Raw genomic sequence first — 27,151 nt, forward strand, 5'->3', positions numbered from 1 at the left:
ATGGTCATACTTTTCCTCTAGTGAATCGGCCCTGGCACAGTTACTTTCTATGGAAACCTGGATTCTGTTCCATACAGCAATTCCTTCTGTTCAACCTTCTTCTGAATAAGTGGTGCTAACGCAGATCTCACTATTTTACTTCCAGTTTTGATTAATTCACTGTATATACAAATTTTGAACATTGTTTGGATTTTAACTCCTACCTCTTCATCTCATTGTTCACAGTGTTATTTACAGTTGCAGCTCTGCCCACAAACAGAGTCCTATTTCAAAGTGGTTACTCATTGACTAAGAGAAATCACGCATTAGCACAGCTAAGTTCCACTGTTTAATGTACTTCCACTTGATTTGCTAGCTTGGAGAGCAAACGAAACCACAGAAATAGTTCCATCTTCACTAAATGAAGGGCAGACTACGTCTGTGCAACCAATTTGGGCTTTGGAGGCAATCACACGTAAACATCCACTCTACTTCCCTGGACCTCCGAGTTGCTCTTATGAAGTAAATCCAGAGAGACCAACCATAACTGCAATTCCCACTATGCTTCATCCTACTCTTGAAAAAACAGCTGAGGTTATGCCATTAGATCTGAAGAGTTGGACACCTGGTTACACTTATTTTCTGGGAAGCTTCAAGTACATAGCACACTCAACTCTGGCACTGCCACCAGCAGGAACGCTCCCTTAATCATCGGCAAGAGATTTTTGTATTTTTTTTCCTCCCCCTTCAAGCAATACGCCCAGTGTCTGCGCATGGTATCTTTTAAAGTATAATCTTTCCTCTTCCAGCTTTATCATCCTTTCTATTATTATAGCCCTTGAAGTAATATGCGTGTCTCTCTCAACTTGCAGATTTCTGTTCAAAGGTATCATCTTCTGTACAAAAGGGTCCTTTTGAGAAAGGAGAGCTTGGAAAACAGATCAGAAAATTCTTTTTCCAGTAGCTAGTGATGGAAGCAGAAGCTCAGGATCCCAGTCCAACTGCCTCATGACACTGTCTCAGTTCTTCCACCTACAAAACAGAGCGCTCCACTCTCTGCCCAGAGCCAGGAACTCCTTCCTCTTTTAAGTGCCATGAGATAAAGGAACATCAAGAGGTCACAGCTGAGAACTCCTGTATTATTATTTAAATGAATATACTGTATGACCTGGAGTCCTAATGAGGCATCCAGGTCATTACTATACATGCAAAACTAAACTCAGCAAATTCTGGTAACCGTAACAGCTATTTTATGGACTCCCTTTGCTGAACATTATTTATTTTGTTTACAGATACTTGTCAAAAGTCAAGAAAAACAGCATGAAAGAAACCCCATAAAATAAGAAAGCCTGATGTATCTACATGGAGATGTACTAAAACCAGAAAGTGAAATGCTGGTATCGTTCAATATTATGGATCTAGATCATCTGTGGTCACAAAGCTGCTGGACAATGCCTAACTCTACGGAAGAAATGGCAAAAGATGTGAAATTAAGAAACAGTGTATACTTGAACGGCCCATTCCTATGTTGATGCAAGAAACAGACACCAATTAACGAAGAAAAGACAACGCAAGACTCACTAGTGAACCTTCTCCTGGCACGTAACTAAACACTATCCTTTTAGCAAGCCACAGGCTGCCATACATTTTTGCTGGCTCCATCAAAAAAGCTCACATTTTCTAATAATAACAAAACTTAGGCTCAGGTTTACTGTTCTCTAGATATCAGGATATCTCCCTGTGATGGAGATAACTTTCAGAACCGGACAATGAATGAGATGCCTCTTCTGGCAAACGAGGAAGTTTTTCTTTGTGTAGTCCAATCACTTCTGTGATTTAGAAAAATTTCGCTGCTGAAACAGTAATTCTTATCTTAACACATTCTACAACTGAATAAGCTATAAACATTTTTATTTGGTTGGATCAAAACATACTTTTTGTCATTCTGAAACATTTTCCTTACATTCTAACACAAACATATTATCTTTTAAGGTCTAAAAGTTTCTACAAGAAAAGTGATTCCCACTTGAAAATCTGAAATTCTTTTCACCCCAAACCCCTGTTTTATGAGAAAAAACACCAAAACTTTGACAAGTTTTCAGGCAGCTCTCCTGCTAAATAAGACACTTTCAAGGAGATCACAAAGCTAAGCAGGTAACAGAGGGGAGCTGGAAAGGCAGTACCAGATTTTTTAAACTCAGTTTCTGTAGTTGACACATTCATTTTAGAACCTGCCTCTTCTACCTGTTGGCTTATTCCTTCTCCACATTAATGACGTGTTGTCTCCTTACCCCACACATTCAACCTGCCTATAAACTCACCCAACCTTCCACTCATGCTCCCCAAAACTGTTATCTTCGCCTCAACTTCTCCTGATAATATTCTTCTCCATAGCGGTATTGTGCTTGTACCCTCTGACAGAGTGCAAGCTGGTTTTATCAGAGGAAAGATCATACTCAACAGTTTTCAGTCTTAAAGGAAAAGGTCTCATAGCTACAGGCAACCAAAAACATAAAACCTCAACTGTAAGAGCCAACTTTTATCCTCAGCCTCCAAATTCTCTGTATACACACGCTACCAACACACCGTATTTCCTTCCCCTCACTTATTTCAAGGTCTTAATGGGACTCATGGGTGATACCCCATGACATAAACTGTAATATATAAAGCCTCCCAACATTTCTAGGAAGTAGGTGAGAATTACTGAGTTTTCAGGAGAGGAAGCCATGGAAGAAAATTCTGTACTTCATCACTGACAGCTGTGGTTTGCTCATGTAGAAGTTGCGAAAACACTGTGAATTTTTTGACTACAGTTCTTCTTGCAAGCAGGAAATTAATTAATCTGCCTCCAGTTCTGTCTCTTATCAGCCAGGTACACACTTGCTAAGGGACAGGGAAAGAACGCGGGATGTTTGAATTCCTCTTCACAGCTACAAACCACAGCCTGTTCACAATCTGAAAAGTTCCTGAAAACTAGAGATGAAAAATATGAAGCAATATGAACTTAAAAGGATGGAGGGGGGAAAAAAAAAATAAAAAAAGATGAAGAGCAGGCACAAGTAAATCCTGCAAAGGCACACTGCTTTCTAGACAAAGGGCAGCTGTCAGCTGAATACCTTCAATGAAGAAACCAAATGATCTCTTTTGTAGAAAATGACAGTGGAGGATTAAAATGAAAAGTAGCCAAATAATTTACATGAGATGAGAATCCATATGATGGTAAAGAATGTAGATATCCTTGAAGCGGTTTCATTTCAATAACACTGGAAGCCTAGAAAAATTGCAGATTCAGAGAAACCCTCTTTCTTTCAGGGATAATGTGCTTAGGACAATGATGGAGAGAGAATCCATCTCAGCCCCGGGCTCTGTAAGGGAAGTAAATGCATTCCCCCCCACTCTTTACCAAGGTGCCCCTATCTGAATTCCTGCAATAGCTGCCAATCTTTTTTTGCTTGGCTCTACGGCTTCTGTTATCCAGGCTTAGATATCAGATGCATTAAGCAATGCCTCAGTAGTGTTCCTGATAATCCACAGTGGAAGTTTTGCTGCTTTGTATCATCTTTGCAGCTGCCAGGGAAGTGTTTGAAACGACCCGAGCCACGGAGCAGCGGAAGGACGGCCAGGTTTGGTGCTTTTTCATAGGGCTGGATGTCAGACACAAACAGATAAAAAACCCAGAATTGCTCAAAGACCCCGGGTTGGCCAAAGGCTTAGTTTAAAGCATGACATAATGGTTAAAGCTTCAAAGTGTGGAAGTGATTCAAAGTGGAGAGGCTCAAATGTATTGCAGGGTAACAATTCACCACAGGTCACCTGTTACGGCAGAATTACACACACTCAAGGTGAGGTAATTCAGGTATGTGTACATCAGGGCAATCTCACTGAAAGAAGGATAATTTACCTTGCAATTAATGGGAGGTAAGAATACACAGATGGATGTTTATTGAAGAGCAGTGGAAGTGCTGCCAGTTCACTCCCTCACTTAATTTTGTGTTAGTGTCACTGAGTTCCCACTTCCATCAATGCGGGAAGCACCGACGACTGAAATATCCCAACACTTTTCCCGGGGCTCTAACTCCTCCACCAAAAACCATCTTCCCTGAGACTCAGGCTGCAGTCCAGCTTAACACAATTTAAGCACAGGCTGAAAGGAATGGTCCTATCCCCTCCTTCATTCCTTTTCTGCGGGAAGGTTTTCTGCCCGACTGCTTCTCTGGTCCAGCTTTCCACACGTGCCAAGAGCAGTGGTTGTGCAGCCAAGGGAGGCGGGCAGGAGATGGCTGAAACACGCAGCTGGGACCGGTTCCTTCAATGGCAGCTCACACACGTCCTCTTCAACGGATGCTAAAAGCAAAGCCTGAGTGATGGGCTCGGCGACTGGCCCAGGGATGTATGGAAAAAAAAAAGAACTGCCCATTTTCCCCAGCTCCCATCTGACCCCTGTTGATGAACAGAAGATCTTGCTGCCACCAGGGACTGAGCTCCATGCCAAACGCCTCTGGTGTCTCAAAATACACGAGAGTGCAAGCTGCTCTTTTGTCTTCGATAAGGCTGCCTGTAATTTCAGCTCCCTATCTGGTTTCCCTTCGAACGGTACCTCTGCTTTCCACTGACAAGTTACATAAAACACTCGAATATCGTTACCTACTTTATCTCTCATTAGTATATTTATCAACATAGCATCACACAGTAGCAAGAGGTCATTGTTTCAGTCTTTGTGGCTTTTAACAGAACTATTATTCAGGCTGTCAAATCAATGGAAATATTTCTGAAGTTAGTCTGTCATCTGTGCCCGAGATCTTATCTCTGTGTGGCATGAGACAGACTGTCAGAGAAGTGACATTCAAAGCATAATCTCATCGGAAAGTGTAATGACTAGTTTATTTCCCAGTAAATACTGGCCAAGAATATCACTAACGCCATTTTCAGTGAGGTCAACAGATGACACCATCCACTTTATCTACTGATGTTTCTACAGATTCTATAATAACGGCATGCGTGTCAACTAAACACTTCACCCCACAATATATAGTAAAGGCATTTCTATTTCAGACAACAAAATTAAAGCGCAAAGATATCCTCTCCACAGATAAACTCTGATGGAGCCAAGAATTACACTGAAGACACCATCTTCTCTTCCCCCTAGGACTGCAAAATTTAACTACCAGTTTAGCTGCTACAGGAAAACATCTGGTGAGCCACTGCTGCACTTGAGATCAGCAGCTCTCTGGATGCAAGTAGATGAAGCCGAATCTAGGCACTCCCGCAGCATCAGCTCAACTAGACCTTCCATGCAGGCAAAAGACAAATTTTTTAAAAAAATCCCAGATCCAGAAAAAACACCAATTGCTACAGCTCTCTACTGTTTTCCCTACAGCACCATCATTTAGCTAATAGCTTTCATAGGTCTATGGATTTAAAGGACTGAAGAAACCACTGCAGGACTCTAGCGTGACTTCTACAGCACTGACCAGAGGTTTCTCAGCAATTCTGGCATTAAACCCAGATTTTCTCTTCAACCTGCAGAGATATCCAGTCCCAGCATAAAAATTTGGGATTTTATCCAATGCAGAACCTACCATAACTTTAACTAAGCTTTGGAACCAAACTGTAAAAATCCACATTCTTTAAAAATCTGCGTGTCATTCCCAGCTTGAGCTTTCAACCCCAGGGTCTCGCCATATTCTCTGTTTAGGGAGAGAACAGTTTTTTAAGTCTCTCATTTTAAGAGCTGTTACATTCTTGTACTTATTTTCATGGAAAGTGCAAATCTGGAGGAGAGATCTCAACAGGACTAGATCACTTAGACCACCAGACATATATAAATTGTAATTATTTTGCACGTCAGTATGTGTTTGCATACTTAAGTTGCATAGTCATTTCAGTACACATTTGAAAAAAAAAATGGTACAATAGAGCTCGCTCTTTACTCTGGTTTAACAAATCAGTGCCTAAACTCTGAAACAGTCATTTTACTGATGCTTCTTAGCAGGAATCTACTCTGCAATGTAGATTAAAATGCCAGAAATACACCTTGCACTGGAGTGCGTAAAACTGTTACGACCTTCAAAGCTACAACAACATCATCAAGTTTCTTATTTTTTAAAAATCATTTTCTCAGTATCTTGACAATGGTCTCAAGCACCAACACAATCCTATCAAGCTATTAATATTATCCTAAATTTTTTTAAAACAAGAATTAATTGATAATCGTTCTGAAAGCCTCATACTTGCAAAGATAATCTATTCCTCCTAATCTATAGCACCCTACTGTCAAGATAATTAACAATTAAAAAAAGAATAGTTAAGACATCGGAGGTGGCGATTTACTCTTCCTTGTAATTGGATTTAGTGATAAGAGTATTTCTGAAATTACACAACAGCTCTCTTCTGAGTAGAAAGATTTGGAGTTTTTAGCAATTTGAAATACACAGGTACTTTCTGCTTAAGGCACCTTAAAGAAACTGACAGCAGACAATGGCTAAAATTTTATGAGTATCCTTAAACTTAAATGGTATTGCAGACTCCCAAAACCAACACAGTTAACTAAATTGCTCACAAAATGAAAGGAATAAAAAAAAAAAAAAAAAAAGTAATTTTTTGAAGCCAGCAAGTAACCAACGTATCAAGACATGATAAAATGAGAATTGTTCTGTAATAGTTCAACAACTGGTTGGTGTGAGCATACAGCACCTTCAAAGCTTTTCCTAACAAGGCATCTAAGCATGAATAATAGTATCTCTTGTTCTCCTTTATTTACTTGCAATATTTAAATTGAGACCTACACACTACAGGGATATTTATGGGCATGAAATCCTCTGGGCTTAACCGATTGATAAATAAGACCTTTATGCAGAGAACTGTGAAACAAACATCTCATCTACATTGAGTTAGTTCACAAAGGCACGCAGAGCTGAGGCAGGATCAGTCCATGAACGAAACATCTCCACGAAGCGATGAGACCCTGCAGAAATCAGTCCCTGGACTTCAGGAAGAGCCCACCCACCCGTACGGGCTGTTTTGCTGCTTGGTGACCCACCTTTCCAACGAGATGGACTGTAACCAGCACTGTGGTTATGTTCTGGTTTCGGCTGGGGTTTAAGCCATGACAAGTTATTAGAGATACTACTTGCAAGACAGCAGAGGATTCCAAGGCTTTCTTTGGCAACACAAACAAACAGCAAAATGTGTGACTTGGATTTTACACTACTCAACCCAAAACATTGTTCTCTGCTCTCCTGAAGAAAATATTCAACTCAGAGCCAGAACTCAGTTTTCTGCTCATCTAAAATAAGGCATTTCTAGAATAGTCTATCCTTACCTCAAGATTGTACTTTAATGGCAAGTTCAGCATTGGATCACAATGTGCGTACAGAATGTCAAGTGTAAGCAGCAAGGTCCCTCAAGTTGTTATTAGCTTAGCCTCAGCAAGGTCGTCTTTTTCAAAATTTTATAGTCCTTCTGGCTATGAAGCTTGAAGTCTCACTTTATACTAAGCCTCCAGAAGATGAAAAATACAAATCATGAGATTTGTCATAAAGCTTAGTATGGACTGACAACTTCCAACAGAATCACTACCATTTCCCCTCCAAGATGTTCAAGTTTTTATTTTCAATTTCCAGTATTGGACCTGACTCAACTCAGCTTAGAAGCACACAGACAGCCACCACCGCTGCTGCATTTTCAGAAAAGAAAAATTGATTAAACTAATGAAAGGAACCTACAGGATACAAAAGACAAGATAAGGCCAATTCTTGTAGGATATCCAGTGCCTAAAGTCAAGAGGCTCAGGATGAAGGCTTTTGATTTTGGGCTCCTTACATGTATTTTTCCTAATGCCTAGTACCTCCAAGCTCTGGACTAGAACTATTACTGTATTAAGTGCTGTACAGACACAAAGCAGAAAAAGATGCAATTTTTTACTATCAATCTATTCTCTGCCTTGCAACCTAAATAAAATGCAAGAGATGGATATAAGCAAGTGAGAACAAGAAATCATGAAATCAACATAGGCCAGCATGATAGTTCATTACGCTACTATGGCGCCAAGATCAGCTTCATGAGGATCTTTGTAGACACCGTAGCAAAGAACATTTAAGGAAAGTGTTAAGCAATGAGGTAGCTTTGTGGATCCTTGAAGAGTACTATTTCTCAAGTCTGGCAGCAGCAACATCTTTTTATTTATTTGCTACAGATTATTCAATGACCATTCGCCTGAGTTTATTATCCATATTTATATAAATTTTTTTGCCTGTAGGGTTATGAACAGTTACCTTGGAAATAATAAGCTCCAAGGACTCAAAAGTATTACTTCATTAAAAAATACCCAACATGCTTTGTATTTCAAGAGTGCTTTCTATGACCAGATCACAACCTCCTTAAAAGTACTCTGAAATTGTGTTCTTTAATCTTATTCTTTAATATTATTAGAAGAATTTACAGGTAGAAGAACAGCAAAGTGAAGAGATACAGACATAAGAAACCAGCTGCAGAGCTGTGAAAGAAATCCACAGCTCCTTACTCCTAGACTTGTGCTCCCTGTCACGAGCCATGGTTTTTGCCATGTTTCCTCCTAAATGTCGTTGCCACTATCTCGGAACAGCCAAGTTTGCTGGGGACAGACTCTTTAGGAGGCATGACTTAAACAGTACTGGTAGTAATGGTCTAAGAGCAACTGAGGAGCTGTTGACTATACGTCCTATGTCTAGAAAAATAAATTATTCTTATCATGATCAAGATTATCAGGGGGCTGGAGCAGCTCCCCTGGGAGGCCAGGCTGAGAGAGTTGGGGGGGTTCAGCCTGGAAAAGAGAAGGCTCCGGGGAGACCTTCGAGCGGCCTCCCAGGGCTTAAAGGGGGGGCAGGAGAGGGGGGGAGGGACTCTGGATCAGGGGGTGGGGGTAGGACGAGGAGTAGCATTTTTAAACTGACAGAGGGCAGATTTAGATTAGATATAGGGAAGAAATTCTTTCCTGTAAGGGTGGTGAGACACTGGCCCAGGGTGCCCAGAGCAGCTGTGGCTGCCCCCTCCCTGGAAGGGTTCAAGGCCAGGTTGGACGGGGCTGGGAGCACCCTGGGCTGGGGGAAGGGGTCCACCATGGCAGGGGAGGTCGGGACTAGATGGTCTTTAAGGACCCTTCCAACCCAAACCAGTCCGTGATTCTATGGTTTTTGGACTTCAGTAAAGCATTTGATACAGTTACAAATGGGAAACTATTCATAATTTTGGAAACGACAAAGATCAGTATAATTGTGCGACAGGGTAGAAAGGAAACATGTAACTAAGAACTGGGCTGAGAATTTAAAATAATGGCTTGGAAGACGGCTATGGGTGATACTCCTCAAGTATCATCTTTGGAGTACCTTAAGAACTAAAACACTTCATGATCTTGGTACAAAGTCTGAACATGGTAACGAAATCTGCTGATGACAAAGTCAGAAGTCGCGTCAATACAGTGAATTGGAGTACCATAAAAAGTAATAGAAAATCCTAAGGGCGAGAACTAAAAAGAAATTTAGCACTGGAGTATGCAAGGTCATACACTTCAGTACCAACAACTCCTCATATACACAAAAAGATCATCAGCTGGAAAGATCGTTTTCTGTTAAGTCACTATGACCAAAAGGCACAATGCAACACCACCTCCAAAAAGGCAGAGCCTGATATTGCTGAAGATGCTAGCTACTTTCAATCCAGAAAGAAAAGCATTAAAATACTTGCACGAGACCTCACCTGGACTATGTACAATCCTGATCTCCCGCATTCGAGAAAAGACGAATTTAAAGTTGAACATCTCAAAGAGCAGTCAAAGGATGATGGAGAAATGGAAAGGTGATCTTGCAAGAGATAAACATGTTTTACCTGAGCAAACCTTAAGGCAGAGATGAGGTTATGGTTTACCAGAAATACATGAAGGGGACCAACACTGGAGACAAAAGACAGAGGTAAGGATTTATTTTAGTTAAATGGTAATATTGATCCAAGAAGGGTGGGTCACACGTAATCTCAGGAATTTAGATATCTAACTGCTGAAACAATAAGAGCCTGCTGGGTAGCCATCTCCCAATGGGCTTTGCACCTTGGCTATACCTGCTTCTAAGATAGAGAATTTAATCAGTTTCTGAAGAGGATTTAATAAAGGTTGACTGAAACAAAAGAAGCTGGACATGAAACTGCAAGTCCGAGTCCAACGCTCCCGTGATTAAGAGAAAATCAAGGGGTATTTAGAAACTGAAAGAGCACCAACCTATGTACATAATAAGCAGCAAATCAGATGACTTCCTATATGTTTTGTACTTACATGCCCTGTTTCCTCATTCTTTTCTCTTTATAAGGAAATCATATTAAAAAAGCTCTTTGGAACAGGTCCATGTCTTCTATTCTGTTGAAAGAGTTCCTCACAAATAGCACAGTATTCAAAACATATTAAAACTTATGCACGTTCCAAAGGAAAATCAGACAAAAAAAGTAGTCAATTGTGCTATCCTGGACGACCAAAAAAAAAAAAAAATAGAAAGGATAAAAAAGAATCTAGGATGTGGTAGTGACTTTTGTGGTCAAAGCCCATATGGTTCTCTGATAAAGCATTCTTTTTAGTCTGTTTAAAGCACTCCACAGTCTGACCAAGAGCCCATAAATACATGATGCAACATACTTAAGAGTTTTACTTAGGAATTTTCCTCCCTCACTTCTCCTTGTAATTACTCTGTTTATTACTTGTATAAAGACCTCACATCTGTTACTAGATGGCAGAGAATTTCCTTTCACTGAGGTAGGTTTGGATTCTGTTCAGAGACTAGCTGCAGTGAGAGTCAGCAGGAATACTTTGCATACTTCTAGAAACCAGAAATGGACAAATCCAACAGTGCTTTGAGCTGGATGGTGCTCATGCATACACCATGCTGACAGCTGGCTGCATCAAAGCAAGAAGTGACAAGGTGCCAACCTGATTACTAATTCCTTCCAAACGCTTTCCAGATCACTCAAGAAGTTAATTTTGTAATTCACTTAAGTGGGTTTATTCCATGGATATTATTACATACAGGTCAGGTAAATCTCACTGTGAGCGATGACTATCCCTTTCAGCTGAACCTGGACCTGGAACAACCCTCCTTGGCAGGTCCGGGCTGTCTAGTTCTTTCTCAAGACTTTAAGCAGGCTGAAAAAAAGCCAAAGGGGGAATGATCACATCTTAGGGGTCACCTGTGTTTGTCATTGCCAAGGGAGCCATTTGTCACTGCCTTATCTGCTAAACTTCCCAGGAGTCTGCTCACAAAGAGGGAGTACACTCCCCAGCGTTGTCTCAAGCTCCTTCAGGGGAGACAGCAGAGTGGAACAGTTACACCCTTGTACCAAAGCACATCACCTTTACATGGGTTGTATGTAACAGAGTCAAGAAATTTTTGTTCCAGACAGCCTACAGTGACAGTCATTATAAAACAATCACACAGAACGTAGACCAAACGTGCCAGGGTCCAGTTCACACAGTTTCTGTGAGAAGTATGCCCTGACTTTCCCCGACTCCTGAAACCATGCTAACAGGTAATCAAATAACCATGTAGCTAATTAATGTGAGCTTTTTGTTACTATAGAACCTGCATACTTTAAACAGAACAGTCGTAGGGAGAAGAGTACCATGAAGGATTACAGAAAGTCTATAGTGTTGGGCATAGAAGAAAGCTCCAAGAGAGATAACCCACAGGACTAGACTTCGACTTTCACACTGTCCTTCCAGCAAGCAGCATCTAGAGGTCTCAACACGACTGTAGAGAGCCCACTGCGATAGGATCTGCGTATGAACAGCATACAAGCCCTTGGCTCAGAGAAGCTGTGACCTAAAATGACTGGTGTTAACAGTTATAATAATGCAATATAATATAATATAATAATATTAAACAGTTAATAATGCACTGGAAAGTGAATTATTTCTTCTGGATACAAATAAAGCAGATAATTGCTGTGAATTTTACAAATATCTAAACACTCCCACGATTGAACTTCATTTGGTATCTTCACAAAAAGCAGGGTAACACACAGAGAAAAGAACAAATTCAAACTCCTCACATACATGACTGGTTCTAAATTAGTTGTAACTGTTCAGGAAAAAGACACACATATATCACTGTGGGCTACTCAAAGAAAACATACTCTCAATCAGTACACAAAAGTGATCAGGAAGACCAGATGTTAGGCTGGAGGTCAGAGGACGACAGGAATCAGATTCAGCTGCCTGTATAAACTGGAATATTCACAATATGGTAATCAGTTCTGCTCCTGTCCCTACTCACCTACCCTGGGTCACTAAAAATTGAATGTAGATATAGAAAAAGTCCAGAGAAGAGTAACAATGAATGTTATTAGAGGCAAGGGAAGACTTGCCATCTGAGAAGAGATAAGAGAATGACTGTTTACTTCAAAGAGGAGATAAATAAGCAGCAGACTGATAGTAGCACATACAGTGAATGATCACGGGAAGGTAAACGCAATGTTCTTTTTTATTCTTTCTCATGATACTCAGGCAAAAGGGACCTCCAACTTTTTAAACACATTTTAGCATACAAAATGAAACTCGGTATAATTAGATCTCCCAAAGTACCCTGAAGACCTTAGAAGGAATTACATATTTATGTGAATAATAAGAATGCCCACAGCTGCAATAGCAGCATTTGAAAAAATACAGGACAGAAGATAAGAGCTTTTGTCCACAGCCACATGGTTGCTAGCCATGTGTGAACTAGTCACTGGCTGAAGAGGATTGGTCAAAAGAATGGCAAATACCATCACCATCACCACCACCTGGGTTATTGCTGAGCCTTGAAGCTTCAGCCACAGTCCAGAACTCCACAGTGCTGCTGCGGTACCAGCACACATCCCGAAGTCAGCCCTGGCGCCAGGGACAAAAGCTGGAGCTGGAAAAGGTACCCGAGGACTAAATGGCTGCTCTTAAATGAGGCTGACCGAGGCAGATATTCAGCAGCCAGGAGCTCACGGTGCTCTTCAGACCCGCCATGTGACACTCGTGTTTTCCTAGCAGGAGCTGAGGCTGAACTGAGGTTGCCTCTGTACCTCCCCTCCCCGGGCAATGCCCCGACATCGCTTTACACGCCGGGGATGGTGACATGAAATCACTGCAAGGGCAAACCTGGCAGCTGGATGTTGAACGTGTAAACACTCAGGGTACGCTCCGAAGTGTGGGGTCTGTGAGCTGGGACACCCCTGAAGGAGCCAGCGGATGTTCTTAAAAGCAAATGAGAGACTAAGGGGTAAATTTGGTCTTAGAGATCCTCCCATATACTGGTGCTACTGGGGCCAGCAAAAATTACATTAGCCTGCTCAGTAAGCAACAACCATGCCTTTTTTACATCTTCACTGAAAGCATCTGGGCACCTATAGAGATTCCCAACTCCACATATATGACAGTTGCTTTGATGCTCTGGGAAGACAATGCTGTAACTCAGGAGGAGATCTTGCTTCTCACCTTCATGAGCAGGGACACAGAATACTGAAGTGTCTCAGCTGGTCCTGGAGAAATGCAGAGGAGTGTCTGGACTAGAGAAGAATTCCCATTCTTAAAATGTGGGGTTACTGCACCAGACAGTGCTGCTGCAGGCCAGATTGACAAGGCTCCTTTTGCAAATGTTGATTTCAGTTATTTTGACCTTGGCAGATAAAAAAATAAATTATCTGGAGTCTGCTGCAAGGAGTCGCCCCTCCCACAGATCTTTTTTATTATTTAAAAAAGGAGAAAGAACACAGAGACAAAATGCACCTGAGCTCCCTGAGAAGAAAAATAACTCATTAGGTGCTGGATCCTTCAAGAGACAAGGGTCTGGTGAGCACTTTGGACAGACATCCTTGCATTGTATTTTACTGCATGCAATCTGCCAAACAACTGGGATTTGCTTACAGCTGATTAGAATAGGAAGCTTGCATATTATGCATGTCTAAGAGGGAACATAGCTTGATCTAATGCAAAATAAGAAAGATACTGTGTAGCAAGCATAAAATGGCTGCTCTTGCATTTTATGAAGGCATACAGCAATGACCCTGAACCGAACCACTTGAACTTTCAGACAATAAAAAGATCTTGCCTGCGTCTAAATTGTAAAATGAACTTTACTGAATGCCTTTGCAAAGCACCTGCACTCACAGATCTCAAAGCATTTCACAAGTACGAACAGCAAAGATCCTAAAAAATCACTCCCTCCCTACACCTCAAAGGACTTAATGAAGTTGAATCTCCCACTGCAAGTTGCTGACTAGCAAACACCTTATGAGAAAACAGAGCTGGAAAATAACGTAAAAAAGTCACCTGATGTTTCCCTCTGCATTAAGATTAAGCATATCAGAACCATCCTGACAGATTTTAGCTAATTTGCTCCTGAGAAATGTTTCATAATTTCTGCAGATAACCTGCTCGGTGCTCAACAATTCCTAAAGTTAGAAAGTTTTTCCTAATGCCTGACACAAATCTTCCTTGGTAACCCAAGAGTTCCAGGCTTTTAGCATCCTGCTCATCCTTTCTTTGGTTTGGCTCAGTCTCCCAAACAGGTAGTAGGTATTTTACAGTTGAGAACGCGCGTCACCGAAAGGTTCAATGACATCTGAGGGTCGTAGGGACAGCAGAGCATAACTCTCAGCACTCCTCACCTCCCAGCAGGCTGCAAAACAAACCCGAGGAAGACGAGCAGCGTTCCCGAGCCAACCCGTGGACATCGTTATATTGATGAGAAACTGATGTTCTGTTTCTAACAATGTACAAGCCTAATGGAAGAGGCCGAAGGACATTACTTCCTGCTCTGCTGTCAGCTTGAAAAGAGAGAAACGCAATGAATCCCAAACTTAAATCTCCTCCAAAGCCTTGCACAGGAAACTTAGATCCCCTATGGGGCCGGTATTAAGGTTCTGCTAGAAGACATAACTAAGAGTAATGGGATAAAATTAACTAAGAAAATTTCCTAACTGAATTTCAGGAGCTAATAGAGCTCTCATTTTCCCCAGGGAAGCCGTGGAAGCCCCAGCGCTCAGGAGAGCTGCAGTAATAGTGCTTTCACAATCGGAAGAATTTCTAATAACGCATGTCAGGACCGATATCGCTCAGGGCCAGAACCATGCGCAGGGCTCCGCTGGCCCAGCCCGGCCCCAGCTCGCTGGGACCACTGCAGAAGGTGCTTCTTTCAGGAGGGCAGCCAATGCTAAACCTTCTCGAGCGTAAGCGTGCAGTCGACAGAAACGCAACAGTGACTGGCTTTGGCACGGAGGTGACTTTCCTCGTCAACCTGGGTCCGCTTTAAAGGGGGAACAAGAATACAACCTGGTCAAATTACACGAAGAGTTTGGCAGTGATGGCGCAGTAACACATTCCCGTTCCTTGGCACCAATCAAAGGACACCTCTTCCGTGATGCCAGCACAACTGGCAGCATGGCCATGCTTTTAACCAAGCCCGGATCTCATCCAACTCAAACCAAACAAAATCAGAACAAAACCAAGCAGATCAAAAAACCGCCATGGAAAAATTGTAATCTTTTTGTTAAACCTCCCCTCCCCTGCGCTCTCAGTTGGGCATTCCTGTCATTTGCCCTGGGCCATTTCTGGCACACCCCCACTGCACAGCAAGCTGAACCAATTCAATAAAACTCAGGGGGAAATAAAAAGGATTTATTTTTTCTGAACCAAGCTGAATTGGCCGGTATTTCAATCAGACAAGAAACATATCTGGCACAATGCAGGGAGGCAGGAGCAGGGAAACTGAGGAGGAGGAATTGAGAAGGGCAGTGAGACAGGATAACACCTAAGGATGAGATGGTGACAAACTGTTAATTCAGCTCAGCTATATCATGAAACTATACCCTCAGTATCTTGAGAAATCTAAACCCATTTTCTTATGAATAAAGTTGCCCTGGATCACAAAGCCAAGTGAAACACCTGACTCTGTTTTGCCATCTATGAAATGGGAATAATGGGTATCTATATCATCTAGTCTTATTAAATCTAAATGTATTTTTACAAAAGGATGCTTCAAGAGCACAGACAAGTGTTAAAACAAAAAAACAGACCCAAAAGATCAAACCAAGTAACCCTCAACCAGAAAGCGAAGTCCCTACTCCCTAGACAAACTGAAATACTTTCAACTGATGAATTATTCATTTTGTTTGGAGCAGAATTTACAGTTATTTTAATTTAATCTTTGGATAAAGCATATACTTAAAAACCAACACTCAACTCCCCTTCCCCCTCTGCCCCAGACTTTAATGGCGCTCCACAAAAGTGCCTTAAAACGGGTATTCAGTCATTGATTCTGCTGCCGATCTCAGATGTTTTTTTGCCTGAAAAAGAAGATAAACCTCAACTCCAACATATGATTAGAGGAAAAGCACAAATCACTTTAAAAAAAAAAAAAAAAAAAAAAGGGGAAGATAGACAAGACAACACAGCTTCATTAAAAAAGAGAAAACCCTAAGGGAATTTTCAATTTTGTAGTTCTAATGAGAGGGGTTGAAAAGAAGTAAAGCAGGGAAAAGAAAAAAAAAAATATCTTTGGGAGAAGACGTAAGGAAGAACACGAAACTGAACGAGAAACAGACTTTAAAGTTTAACCTCAGGTTTTCACAGAAAGGACTACTGTAGTCTTAGCTCTGTTCCCAAAGGAGGGTAAGCCACACGACAACATCACCACACACAAAACTCAGCATATTTCATGAGCAGGAGGCTCAAGAAGAGAACAGGTCAAGGTTGATATCACCAGCACAGCAGCGAGAGGGAGCTTGCACTGCAGTTGTCTGAACCACACCTAGTCTGCAGTTAAATATAGAACTTTACTTTCTGGAACTATTGCTCTTCTTAACCTTCAGAGCATAAATATTCGGTGAGATATTAAAAAAAAAAAAAAAAAAAAAAAAAAAAAGAAAGGAGAGAGGGAGAAAGAGACCTGAATCTATTGTCCGAAATCTAAGCCTAGCAACTAATAAACTACCCTGGGAGAATTTCCAAAAAAGCAGTAAAGACTGGAGAATTGAATTACAGAAACCGCAAGCAGCATTCTGCAAATCCAGTATAAACCAATTAGTTTCTTTAATACACATACCCTGTATACAGACACTTATGTACATTAGACATTTAAGTATATGTGCTGGCCCTAACTCTAATCTTAATTACATCAGGTTGGCACCAATATAATAATTGATTGCACAGAATTTTTTTGTTGATTTAAATCTTTCAAAAAAAGAGAAACTAGCCCTTCAACCCTTACCCTTCTCATTCCATTCAGAGGCCAAATCCTGACCAGTGCTGTGCATTTTCAGTTGGAGAGCCCGCTTCTAGAAGCAAATTTCTCTAATTTTTGCAATCAAATTCAGATTCTTTCCTTCAAGTGCTCTCAGCTGGTTTGACACATGGACTCTTAGCGGCTGCATTTCTTACCAACTGAATCCAAGTCAAAAGCACATACCACAATTAACTGATAGAACAGCCCAAGACTTTGATCCTCACCCAAAAAATGTTTACACAGCTTTGCAGCAACACTTCAGAAGTTTATAGGAAGAAGTAGTCCTGCATTATCTACACAAGAGTTTCCATTGAAGTCTAGATTCAACCCTCTTATCTTCAGGCACCTAACTAAATCACCAAAGTTAGGTCTAACTGCAGAAGGTTCCTCTTTTGTAGCTAGAGAGGAAGATGCATATAGCTCCCTTATGAGTTGCATTAGTGGGATGGAATTGTCTTCTGGATCTCTGTTTCTCATTGCTGAATAGCGAGAAGCCTAGATGAACAAGCACTTTACTGAGGTTCCCAAATAAGCAGCTCAAAACTAGGTGCCTAAATCCCTGCGTGCACCAACAGCGCATCCAGATGCTGAAGGACACGCAAATGCAATGCAATGAAACTTGCATTTAATTAAGGAAAAGAGTCCATTAAACTGAGGAAGATGCCTCTACTCACAGTCAAAACTTTATCCTTCAGAGGAAAATGCAAATTACCAGATAAACAGCACCAGACCACATGCAATGCCAAACACCATTTTAGTCGACCAAATGCTTATTCCTGACCCTATGGCATCAGGTGAACCTGATCTGCTTGGGCCAGCCAGCCAGGAGTCTTGTTACCTCCATCCCGGCCGCTGTTATGAGTCATATTACGGACAAGCCTGGAAGACTCCGGTGACTTGTAAGCGAAATTAGTTAGCTTCTTCCTAGGGCTCCCAAGAGAGTGGTTTTCTCCCATTCTTTCAAAACTCGTCGCATAAACCAGCTCATCCTTAGAGCTCAACTAGGCCTATTAAAGTCTGAGTTAAACAACCATACTCCAAACTTGTTTATGGTGTAGTTTTATTGTCATGCAAAGCTTTTACCACAGCTGGAGTTTACTGTGTTCTTGCCTCAAGTAAAACTCCTCAGTCAAGCTTTCCAGGACCCACACACAAGGCTGCGAAATTCAGTGCTTGCGGTGACCTAGCAAGGGCTTTGCAAATGAATATTAAAGCCCGGATTAAGGCAATGTGGCAGAAGTCTACATCAAACAGCAGAATAAGAAGAAAACCCCAGCAGCAAAGACCTTGCAGAGCACAAGACACAGTGAACAAAAACAAGAATTGCAAAGAAGAAGAAAGAGGGTAATGAAAAATGAGATCAAGTGATTATGTGTCTGCATACACAACTGGATGATTCCCAATGTCAACACCAACTTGCTTCTTTCCATACACAAAACCTATTCTCACACCTAACAATTACAGGTTGTCTGACTTCCCGAGAGTGTCACAGCAGAGACTGGCTTTAGGAGAGGGCTGAAGGAGGAAAGGGTGGTGCCTGTTTGCAATGCTTTCCCCTTCTGCTCTGAGTTTCCACAGCTCCTAGCACAAACAAGGCTAAGGCACTATCATGATTCAAACAGCAAGTAAGTGCAGTAACTGCACTTCAGTCCAGAAAGAAACCAAGAAGGAAAACACCAATACTCAAAGAGCTCTAATTCTACTTCAGAGCAACTACATATTTCACAGGGAGAGGGTTAATAAGGAGATGGCACTGTCCTGAAGGTACACAGAGCTGTAGTGCTTTTGTCATTCTACACACTGCAATCAGGACAGTCCTACAAGCATTTTAAAGTGCTAAAGATCTTATACTGCACATGATACTGCCTGTGCAGAGGGGGACGTTAAAAAAAATGCAGTCCCCTGTCCTATCAGACTTCAGGACTCTGCATTAGTTGGGGCTAGCAAAGCAGAAGAGATTTCAAACATTTACATTATTTTCTTTTGGGGAAACATCCAGCCAAAGCTGAAAACATCAGTGCAGTGCCAGGACAGAATAGGGACACAAACACTCAGTTACTGGTCTCAGCCCTGCAAAGCCCCTGTGATGGCCCGTGGCCACACAGGGTTATGTCTCTCTCTTGTGTAGAATGGCTTGGGTCCCTGAGGGAGCTCAGTATTTTGGCCTTAGCTTAGGCAAAAGGAGACACTCTCCTGCTCCTATTCAGTTCTCAAGACCCTTGTGCAAGCAAGAGGAAAGAGAAGCATAACAGAAAGGGCAAAAGCACATCCTAAAAATCTGCTGGCCAAGGACACAATGAAGTTGGAAACCAGAGAGGAGTGCAGTGCGCACCGAGAGTCATCTGGTGCTTTCATGGAAAGGAGGTTCCTCATGCTCTCGGAGGGAAGAAAACTCCTCCCAGTCATTTAGCCCTTAACAGAAACAAGCATTCATCCCTAAACTACATTTGAGTTCAGTAGCCCTTTTCTATTATACAATATTATCCACAAAAGAGACATTAGTGTAAGCAGAGGGAAAGGCAAAGCGCACAGGCAGCCAGGAGACCAGGCTCAGAGAGTGCTTCGTCTCTGCAGGACTGAAGAGCTGGGAGCTCTAATGATCGCCTGCCACTCTGCATATGTATTTGAAAGATCCACTTTGCTCTGTACTGTTCCCAGCTCACGTAAAAGGGTTGTAAGAGCCTTTTTGGACAAGGAATCTACCGCTTGTTAGGCAACATTCTGCATCCTGAACAATTATAGTGCTGCTGAAATGCCAGTATCAACTCTAAAATAATATGATACCTTATGAGGACAAATCAGTAAATTGGGAAAGGAGACATGTAGAATGTGAAGTGTGTACAGACCCCCACCAAGACACAGCCTGGATTAGGCTAGACAGAAAGGTTTCTGCAAAAGCAAAGGAAGAGCTGAACGCCAATACTCTCACACTGAGCTAGGGACAAGATGTCTCAGGGGCTACAAGACCCGAGATATTGTCCAGAGCAGTACAACAGGGTTTTTTTACACAACAGAAGGGGTAAAATAGCTCCTCCTACTCTATCATCTAGAATCAAATGATTACACTGTTATTGGCTTGCGTGATGCTAAAACACATCCATGAAAATGAAGCCGGTGTTCCCCAGAGCAGGAAAAAGGATACTTGTATTGGCTTTAAAATGCCCATCTCCGAAACCCCAAAGTGACATACCTTTCCATAACAGCCAGGCACTCCTTTCTCCATGTGAACCGACTGCCTCGCCGTAGTCTGAAGGTCCCAGAGGTAGCTGTGACTGGGGGAGGCGTCTGTCTCCATTCTGGCTCTTCTATTGGGATAGGAGCGGGTCTCATGCTTAACGTAGCCCCTAAGAATAATAAATACTGTGTTTCCTAGTGGATTAAAAATCATGCCCATTTTCTCACTCCTGCTCATGAAAAAAAGACAAGACAGATGATGAAACCATTCAAACTAAAAAAAAAAGTAAAGCATTATCAAACAAAAGACACCTTAAAGATACACAAAGCCAGCTTGAGTTCCCATTCCCAACCTCCAAGCCAGAGAGGTATCAGGTGACCATGGAAATCTAAGGGAGACGTAACTGAGCTGATCACCACTTAGGAAAAGCTCTTCTGTCTTCATCAAGAGGAAAAGTGTCTTACAGAAAGCTGTGCCCCAAGCTCGGATTTATTCAGGTTGTGCTGCTACCTCTTCCGCCACAAAATGGGAAATAGGTTTCTATTTAATTGTACAACCGTCTCAGGAAGCAAAATGTAAATTTATACCAAATTCAATGTGTCTGAAGAGCTGAGTAAACACTTGAAATAGCTCCACCGATAGAAACACACCCTGACCTGTGCAAACATGGGCTCCTGAGTGCCAGGTTGCCTGAAAAGGTCACTGAAAGCAGATTAACATCACACCTTTCCTTTTCTGTCCACCTTCTTTGGATATTTCTCCTTTCAAGAAGTCTGAGCTGGAAAGCATCAAGCAAGAGACAGGATTTGGCACAATGCCTTCAGGGAAGGCCCTCTGAAACTTACCCCTGATTCTTTCCACAACAGCCTCTCAGTTAATAAATCAAGATAAATCAAGACACACTGGGAGATCGATCTTTCGTATATCCCTTGGTGAGGATAGGAACCTGGTATAGGGCTTTAATACATAAACCAGGGTATGTTCTGAAGGACAGCTTTGTGCTCAGCGACTTCCCCTGGAGGGAAGAAATAGTTGTTTCTGTGTGCAAAAAATAAAAAAACCCAGTTGCATGAAAAGATAATCACCACCTATATCCCATATGCATACTGAGCTCAACTGGAATTCATGCACTGAACCAGCCTGAATAGAGCCAAGAGAAGCAGGCAGCTCTGCTCACAGGAGGAATACAGTATTGTGCACACGTAAAAGCAGGGCTGAGACAGCAAATCCCTCTGGGTACATAGACTTGCTCAAAATGGTTAGGATTCAATCATAAAAACATACTGTGTTAGTGAAGCAACACTGCTTGTTTAATTAAAACAGAGTAAAAGGGTTAAGGGAACTTAGAGTTTAACCAATAAACAACTTCCTACAATTAAAAAGCAAGAAATTAGCTATTTATGCATTTGGCTATGTTCCTTTCCAGAAATGCAAAATGAGTATTTTCCTTACTGCCAGGGGCTTGCATCTGTGTTAGGTAGTGGAGCCCAAAATAATTTACAAATTTTATCCAGGAGAAGTCTATAGGAAATTAAGTCCACAATCTCTGCCTTACATGTACAACAGACAGTGACTCTTACTATTCCCAGCTAACGAGCCTACACAGATTACTTTGTTTTACTGACACATGAAACATTTCCTATATTGCCAATTCATTGTGAGGCCATTTTAAGGAAAAGTTCCTTATCTACTCTTTCTAGTATTTGCATAGTTCAGGGGTCTGGGTCAAGATGCTAGGCTTTAAGTACGCTTCAAAAACTAATAAACTTTAAAAAAATATATATTTAAAAGAGAGGCAGGAGAGAACAGGACAAGAAATTAGCTTTCCCCCCATTTTCTTAGCAATATACTCTCCCTACCTGAGGATTTCATTTCACAGGGAGAGTACAGGAACATCAGTGAGATGCGTAACATCAAGGTAAGAGATGCAGAGTAATTCCATTAAATTTGCCCAAGATTTTTCAGACAAAGGTTGAAAAAAAAAATATCTGCATTTAAAGCATAAATTTGCTCCTGCTACCGATACGTTTGCTTACTGCACACAAGATGCCTTTTTTTTTTTTCCCCCTCGTTTTAGTAGCCCTGCTAGATCAATTTACCTATTTCTCTTTTCTATGAGGTAACATCAGTATCCACAGCAGGTAAGAGAGAAGTATGCTGAGAATTACAAGCAAGTACCCACCACTGTTTTTGCACACACATAAAGACGGAAGCATCTGAATGCACAGAGAGGCCCAAAATGTGCTTGGATCTCTGAGTGGCTAAAGTGGTGGACATATGTGCTGTTGCACATTTGATAAGGTAACCATGGAGCTTTTCCTCATCCCCCTCAATTAAGTGAGCACTTGGGGATCGCATTTATTCTGCTGCTCCAATGCTTCATTGTAATCTTCTTGCCATCCAAATCCACTTCTTTACAACTTAATAAGTTACATCCTAGTTACTAGGTCAGATTCTTTTTACAAACCCCTCAAACAGCCTTTAAGAAGCAGCGAAACTTCCCTCTAGAGCAGAATGAGCAGAGCGAATGCAGTATGAGATTTTCATCTTAGTATATGCATCAAAAAGCAAGAACATCTATAAGGGGTATAGAGGTGAACTGTCTGGGAAGAACTCCTTTCGCAGAGAAAAATGAAAAGCGACAGCTCTCACTACCTGCCAGTGCTGAGTACCTCTTGCAACAATACAGAAACTTCTTTGTGCAGGCCAGCATCTTCTGAAATGTGGGGTATGACTTTGGGGATGCTGCAGGTGGGGAGAAGAGGCAAGAGCGGTGCTCCGCAACTGGAAAGCAGCTCTTTGTATTCAGAATTCCTCAGGGCAAAGGCCTGCCTCCTCTCAGCACATCCCAGATGCTATCCTGCAGAAAGAGCGTTGCTCTTAAAAGCATCCCATGCAATTGCTGACCCACAGCACAGGTCTCAGAGAGGCCCTGCCACACCGGGGCGATGCGCAGAATGGTTGGAGCAAAGCCTCCGGCCAGCTCCCAGCTCCAAAAAGCCATTTAGCAGCAAGCCTTTCCAGCAAGTACCTATCATATACTGATAAGAACAGATGTCATGCTACATTTTTAGCCAGACTGACCCGAGATCACGATAACCACCTTTCAGTTACTACTGAGCCAGGCTACATTTGAATCAGCAGCCTGCACAGCAAAAGGTTCCCTACAGAGCTCACTTCTTGGGTGGAAAGGATCAGAGCAGGGACAATTTCCTCTGCAGCCCTGTAAAATAGTAAATCACCAGCAATATGTTTTCAGTGCAATCTCCCGGGATATCCAGCCCCTAGTTTGTGGGTGGGTTTTTTTGCTTGTTTGTTTTGGGGTTTTTTTGGTAAGCTTTTTTGTATAGCTAAACAAAATTGCTATGGGAATAACGCAAGAGATGCTACATCTTGATAATAACTACCTTTCTTTATCCCTTTTGTTCAAGGAGAAAGAGCACATGGTTTTCTCCAAGGTGACCACAGCTGCCTTCCTATTACAGAAGACTGGCAGAAAGAAATATCCAGCCTAAATGGAAGCAGTCTGTATCCATCTGTAACTTCAACACATCATTTCTAGGTGCCAACTTCAGTTTACAGTACACAGAGGCAAAAGACATGCTAAAGTTATTCCGTAACAAACTTTCCACATTACCTAAGACCCAGTGCTAGCCAAACTAATTAGGCTAACAACTACCAACGTAAAAAGAAATATTTATTTATTTAAACCCCATGGGCTCGGGGGGGGGGGGGGGGGGGGGGGGGCGGAAATCAGTACATTATAGGACTCTGCACTCATATACTGGCTTCTGAAATATATACTATTTATCTACTGCCAAAATGCTTTCAGTCCTCTGCAAAACACAAGAGATGTGGTGCCAGTCCAAATAAAGCCTGATCTAAATGAAAAGCATCCCTATTAATTGGATTAAAGACCTTTCAAACACCAGCATTTAGCACTGACTTCTTCCCTTCAACAAAAACGTGTCTTTCACCCTAATTGGCAACTGTTTCAGAAAAATTTACCATCACTAGTACACTGGAATTTGCAGCTTTGCTATTAACTCCAACATCACTCCTACCAGGAAAATGTTGATCAAGAAATTTTTGAGCAACATTATTGCATACAGTGGGAGTTGAGGGGTGTTCGGGTTGTTTTTTCTGATCCATGAGACTTAAGCCTCTTTTGCAATGTTCCAGTCTGCTGTTGCCTGAACACTCGCCACCGAAGACAGGAGAAATACAGAAAGTACCCATGCAAATAAGAAATCAAAACGAAGTGAACAACAAACAGCGTATTCAAGAGACCAAAAAAAATAACGGAAGTGATGGGATTGCTGAGTCTTTTCTGTATAGGAGTAACATCTAGCAACGTCTCAACAGCAGCAATGTCTCAAAACTGCCCTAAGCCTCCACAACACCAAGTTCTTTGGTTAGCAGATGCAGCACTGCTTGTGGATGATTTAAAGCATCATATAGCACCACTGTACATTTGAAAAAATAAAGATAAAAATATATGCTGATGTATTTATAAGTCATCTTTTGCTTATATAAGCATAGTAAAAGACAGTCCCTGCTGTGAGGACCTTACAGGCAAGGCAGGCAAGTAACGCACAGGAAATGGTCTCATCTTTATCTAGGAGCTGGGGAAGTGAGGTGCAAAGGTGAAATCATTTGCTACGAGTCGTACAGAGAAACTGGCAGAGACAAGAAAAGACTACAGGTCTGCCAAGTGATCTCCAGTCCTTTCCATGAAACAACTATCCTTCCGTTACAGTTGCTAAATTGATTATACCTGGCATCTTAGTCCTTCAAAACCGTTTCCATTTTAAGTGAAAGTTTTCTTTCCATTACTACACAAACAAATTCAGTCAGAAAGTGGTCTTACTCTGATGATTCAGTTTTCTAAAATAAGGAATTAAAGAACTGAGGGAACTGAAAGTTCCCAAAGACCTCACTTTGCCCATTGGTAACTCAAATACATAGGTGCTTAGGCGCAGAGACACCTTCCTCTATCAAAGGAGGATTAAGATTTTATTCCCAGTAGCTGGAATTGACAGAGATGGGATATATAAGAATAGAAAACCGAATGTCACTTCCTAATAACGAAGTGAATAGGAAAAAACACATGCCAGTCATTTAATCTCTTAGATTTCTTCGAAGGAGGACAATCTCTCACAGTCTACAGAGAGCACAGTGATGGCATCGCTTCTTTGTGCACATAGCAGGGGGCTCTACTGATTTCCCAATTTTCTGACTCTAAAGAAGGCAGCAGAACAGCTAGTAGAATCTACTAATCACAGGATACTATAAGTAGTATCAAAAATTTTGGCTCAAAATTGGTTTTGTAACAGTAATTTAAATCCAGGATTCTTTGGACAAGGTTGGTACCTTCCTTAATACACTGTAAACACTTGCACATATGGATGTTAAATATCTCTTGGCTGGTCAGTCTGACCTGCAGTATAGTAGGTGGCAATCATTCAAAGCAGTGGATTATCCTACAATAAATAAATACAACAACATTTTCCTCAGGTAGACTTTTCCAACAGCTACAGGAAAACTGAGGGTTCCCCCTTTTAACCTCAGTCTTTAAAAAGAAAACAGATGTTATTTGATTCTAAAGAGAATTTAAGTGTATCCAAATAGTCCCTTGGCATAGGCAGAGAAGCCATTTTGCCTTTTATACTTCTTGAAAATGCTGTACAAGATCTCTCATTTGAAAAAAGATTAGACTCAGACAACCACTCTTCAAGAAATTTTTCCACATGTGTATAAGGAAAAGTGAACAAGACCCCAGCAAGACAGCGCATCAGAAAAGTAGAGGTTAATGTCGATTCATTTCAATTTAAGCCGTAACCTTCAGTGTTCCAAGTCTTCCTTAGACACTTCGCAAGAGCGAAAGGTCAAACAAGATGTGAGCTTGTGGATACGGGGAAAGAAAGAAGGTTAAGAGACAGAAGTAAAGATTTTTAGTGCTAAGTTTGACAAGACTTCTCTTATCCCAGCACAGAATACTATTTCTTAAACACCTCCACACGACATTGGCAAGGAAAGATGAAAGGCTGTAAGGAAAGATCCACAAAACAGTCTTCATCATTAGGACAGGACTTTTGTGGGGCTTTTTTTTCCCAAACACACCTTCCAAAAACCCACTAGTTCTCTCCAATATTTTGGAGGCAATACCTTCCATCAAAGGGAAATGGCCGAGAGTTACTTCGTAGGGTACAACTCGAGGTTTTCAAAGCAGCTGATACCAAACAGCTGTATCCAGTAACTGCTGATCCTTCATATCACAATTCCAGCCCCTGCACAACCAAGGCTTCCTTCTGATCCCCGCACCTTGCTGGCACCTCACAACCTTTGGTACTTTCCTTCTTTAAAACAGTTTTCTAGCCACTTAACAGAAAGGACTGGCTCGACTGTCACTGTGAACCCACCCAACTTTAAGCTGAAGTATTCTCAGGCCAACTGACAACTGCAGCCTCTCGATTTTCAGCTTACACACACAGCAGAAGTTTCAAGGATCTGTTTTCACTGGAATTTTTCTTAATAGAATTCTAGATAGTGAAGCCAAGTTCACATTAGAGAGCCTGAGTCTTAAATTCCTTAAAACAATTACACAGTTAATTTAATCATGCCATTGTTTAAAGGAAATTAAACGTAAATATTTTGATCTTTATAAGAAAACTGCTAACGGGAAAAATAAGAACTGTTGGTCAAACAACATCTATGGAGAAGAACAATGCAA

General features: G+C 41.5%; 1 protein-coding gene across 12 annotated transcripts in view; it reads right to left on the reverse strand.

Annotated features, from left to right (window-relative positions):
* The window catches only part of HMBOX1 (homeobox containing 1), a 122,710-nt gene that overhangs the window by 23,576 nt on the left and 71,983 nt on the right, over positions 1-27,151 (reverse strand). For all 12 annotated transcript variants that reach the window (XR_006166385.1, XM_042802975.1, XM_042802970.1 and 9 more), the window contains exon 6: positions 20,434-20,587. Coding sequence is in view for 11 of the 12 variants with exons in the window: in XM_042802975.1 (XP_042658909.1) it covers positions 20,434-20,587 (154 nt within the window). In the remaining variant the exon portion in view is untranslated. The remainder of the gene's footprint in view (positions 1-20,433; positions 20,588-27,151) is intronic.

The sequence above is a fragment of the Tyto alba genome, unplaced genomic scaffold (assembly GCF_018691265.1).
Source record: "Tyto alba isolate M040663 unplaced genomic scaffold, T.alba_DEE_v4.0 Super-Scaffold_40, whole genome shotgun sequence".
Classification (NCBI taxonomy): domain Eukaryota; kingdom Metazoa; phylum Chordata; class Aves; order Strigiformes; family Tytonidae; genus Tyto; species Tyto alba.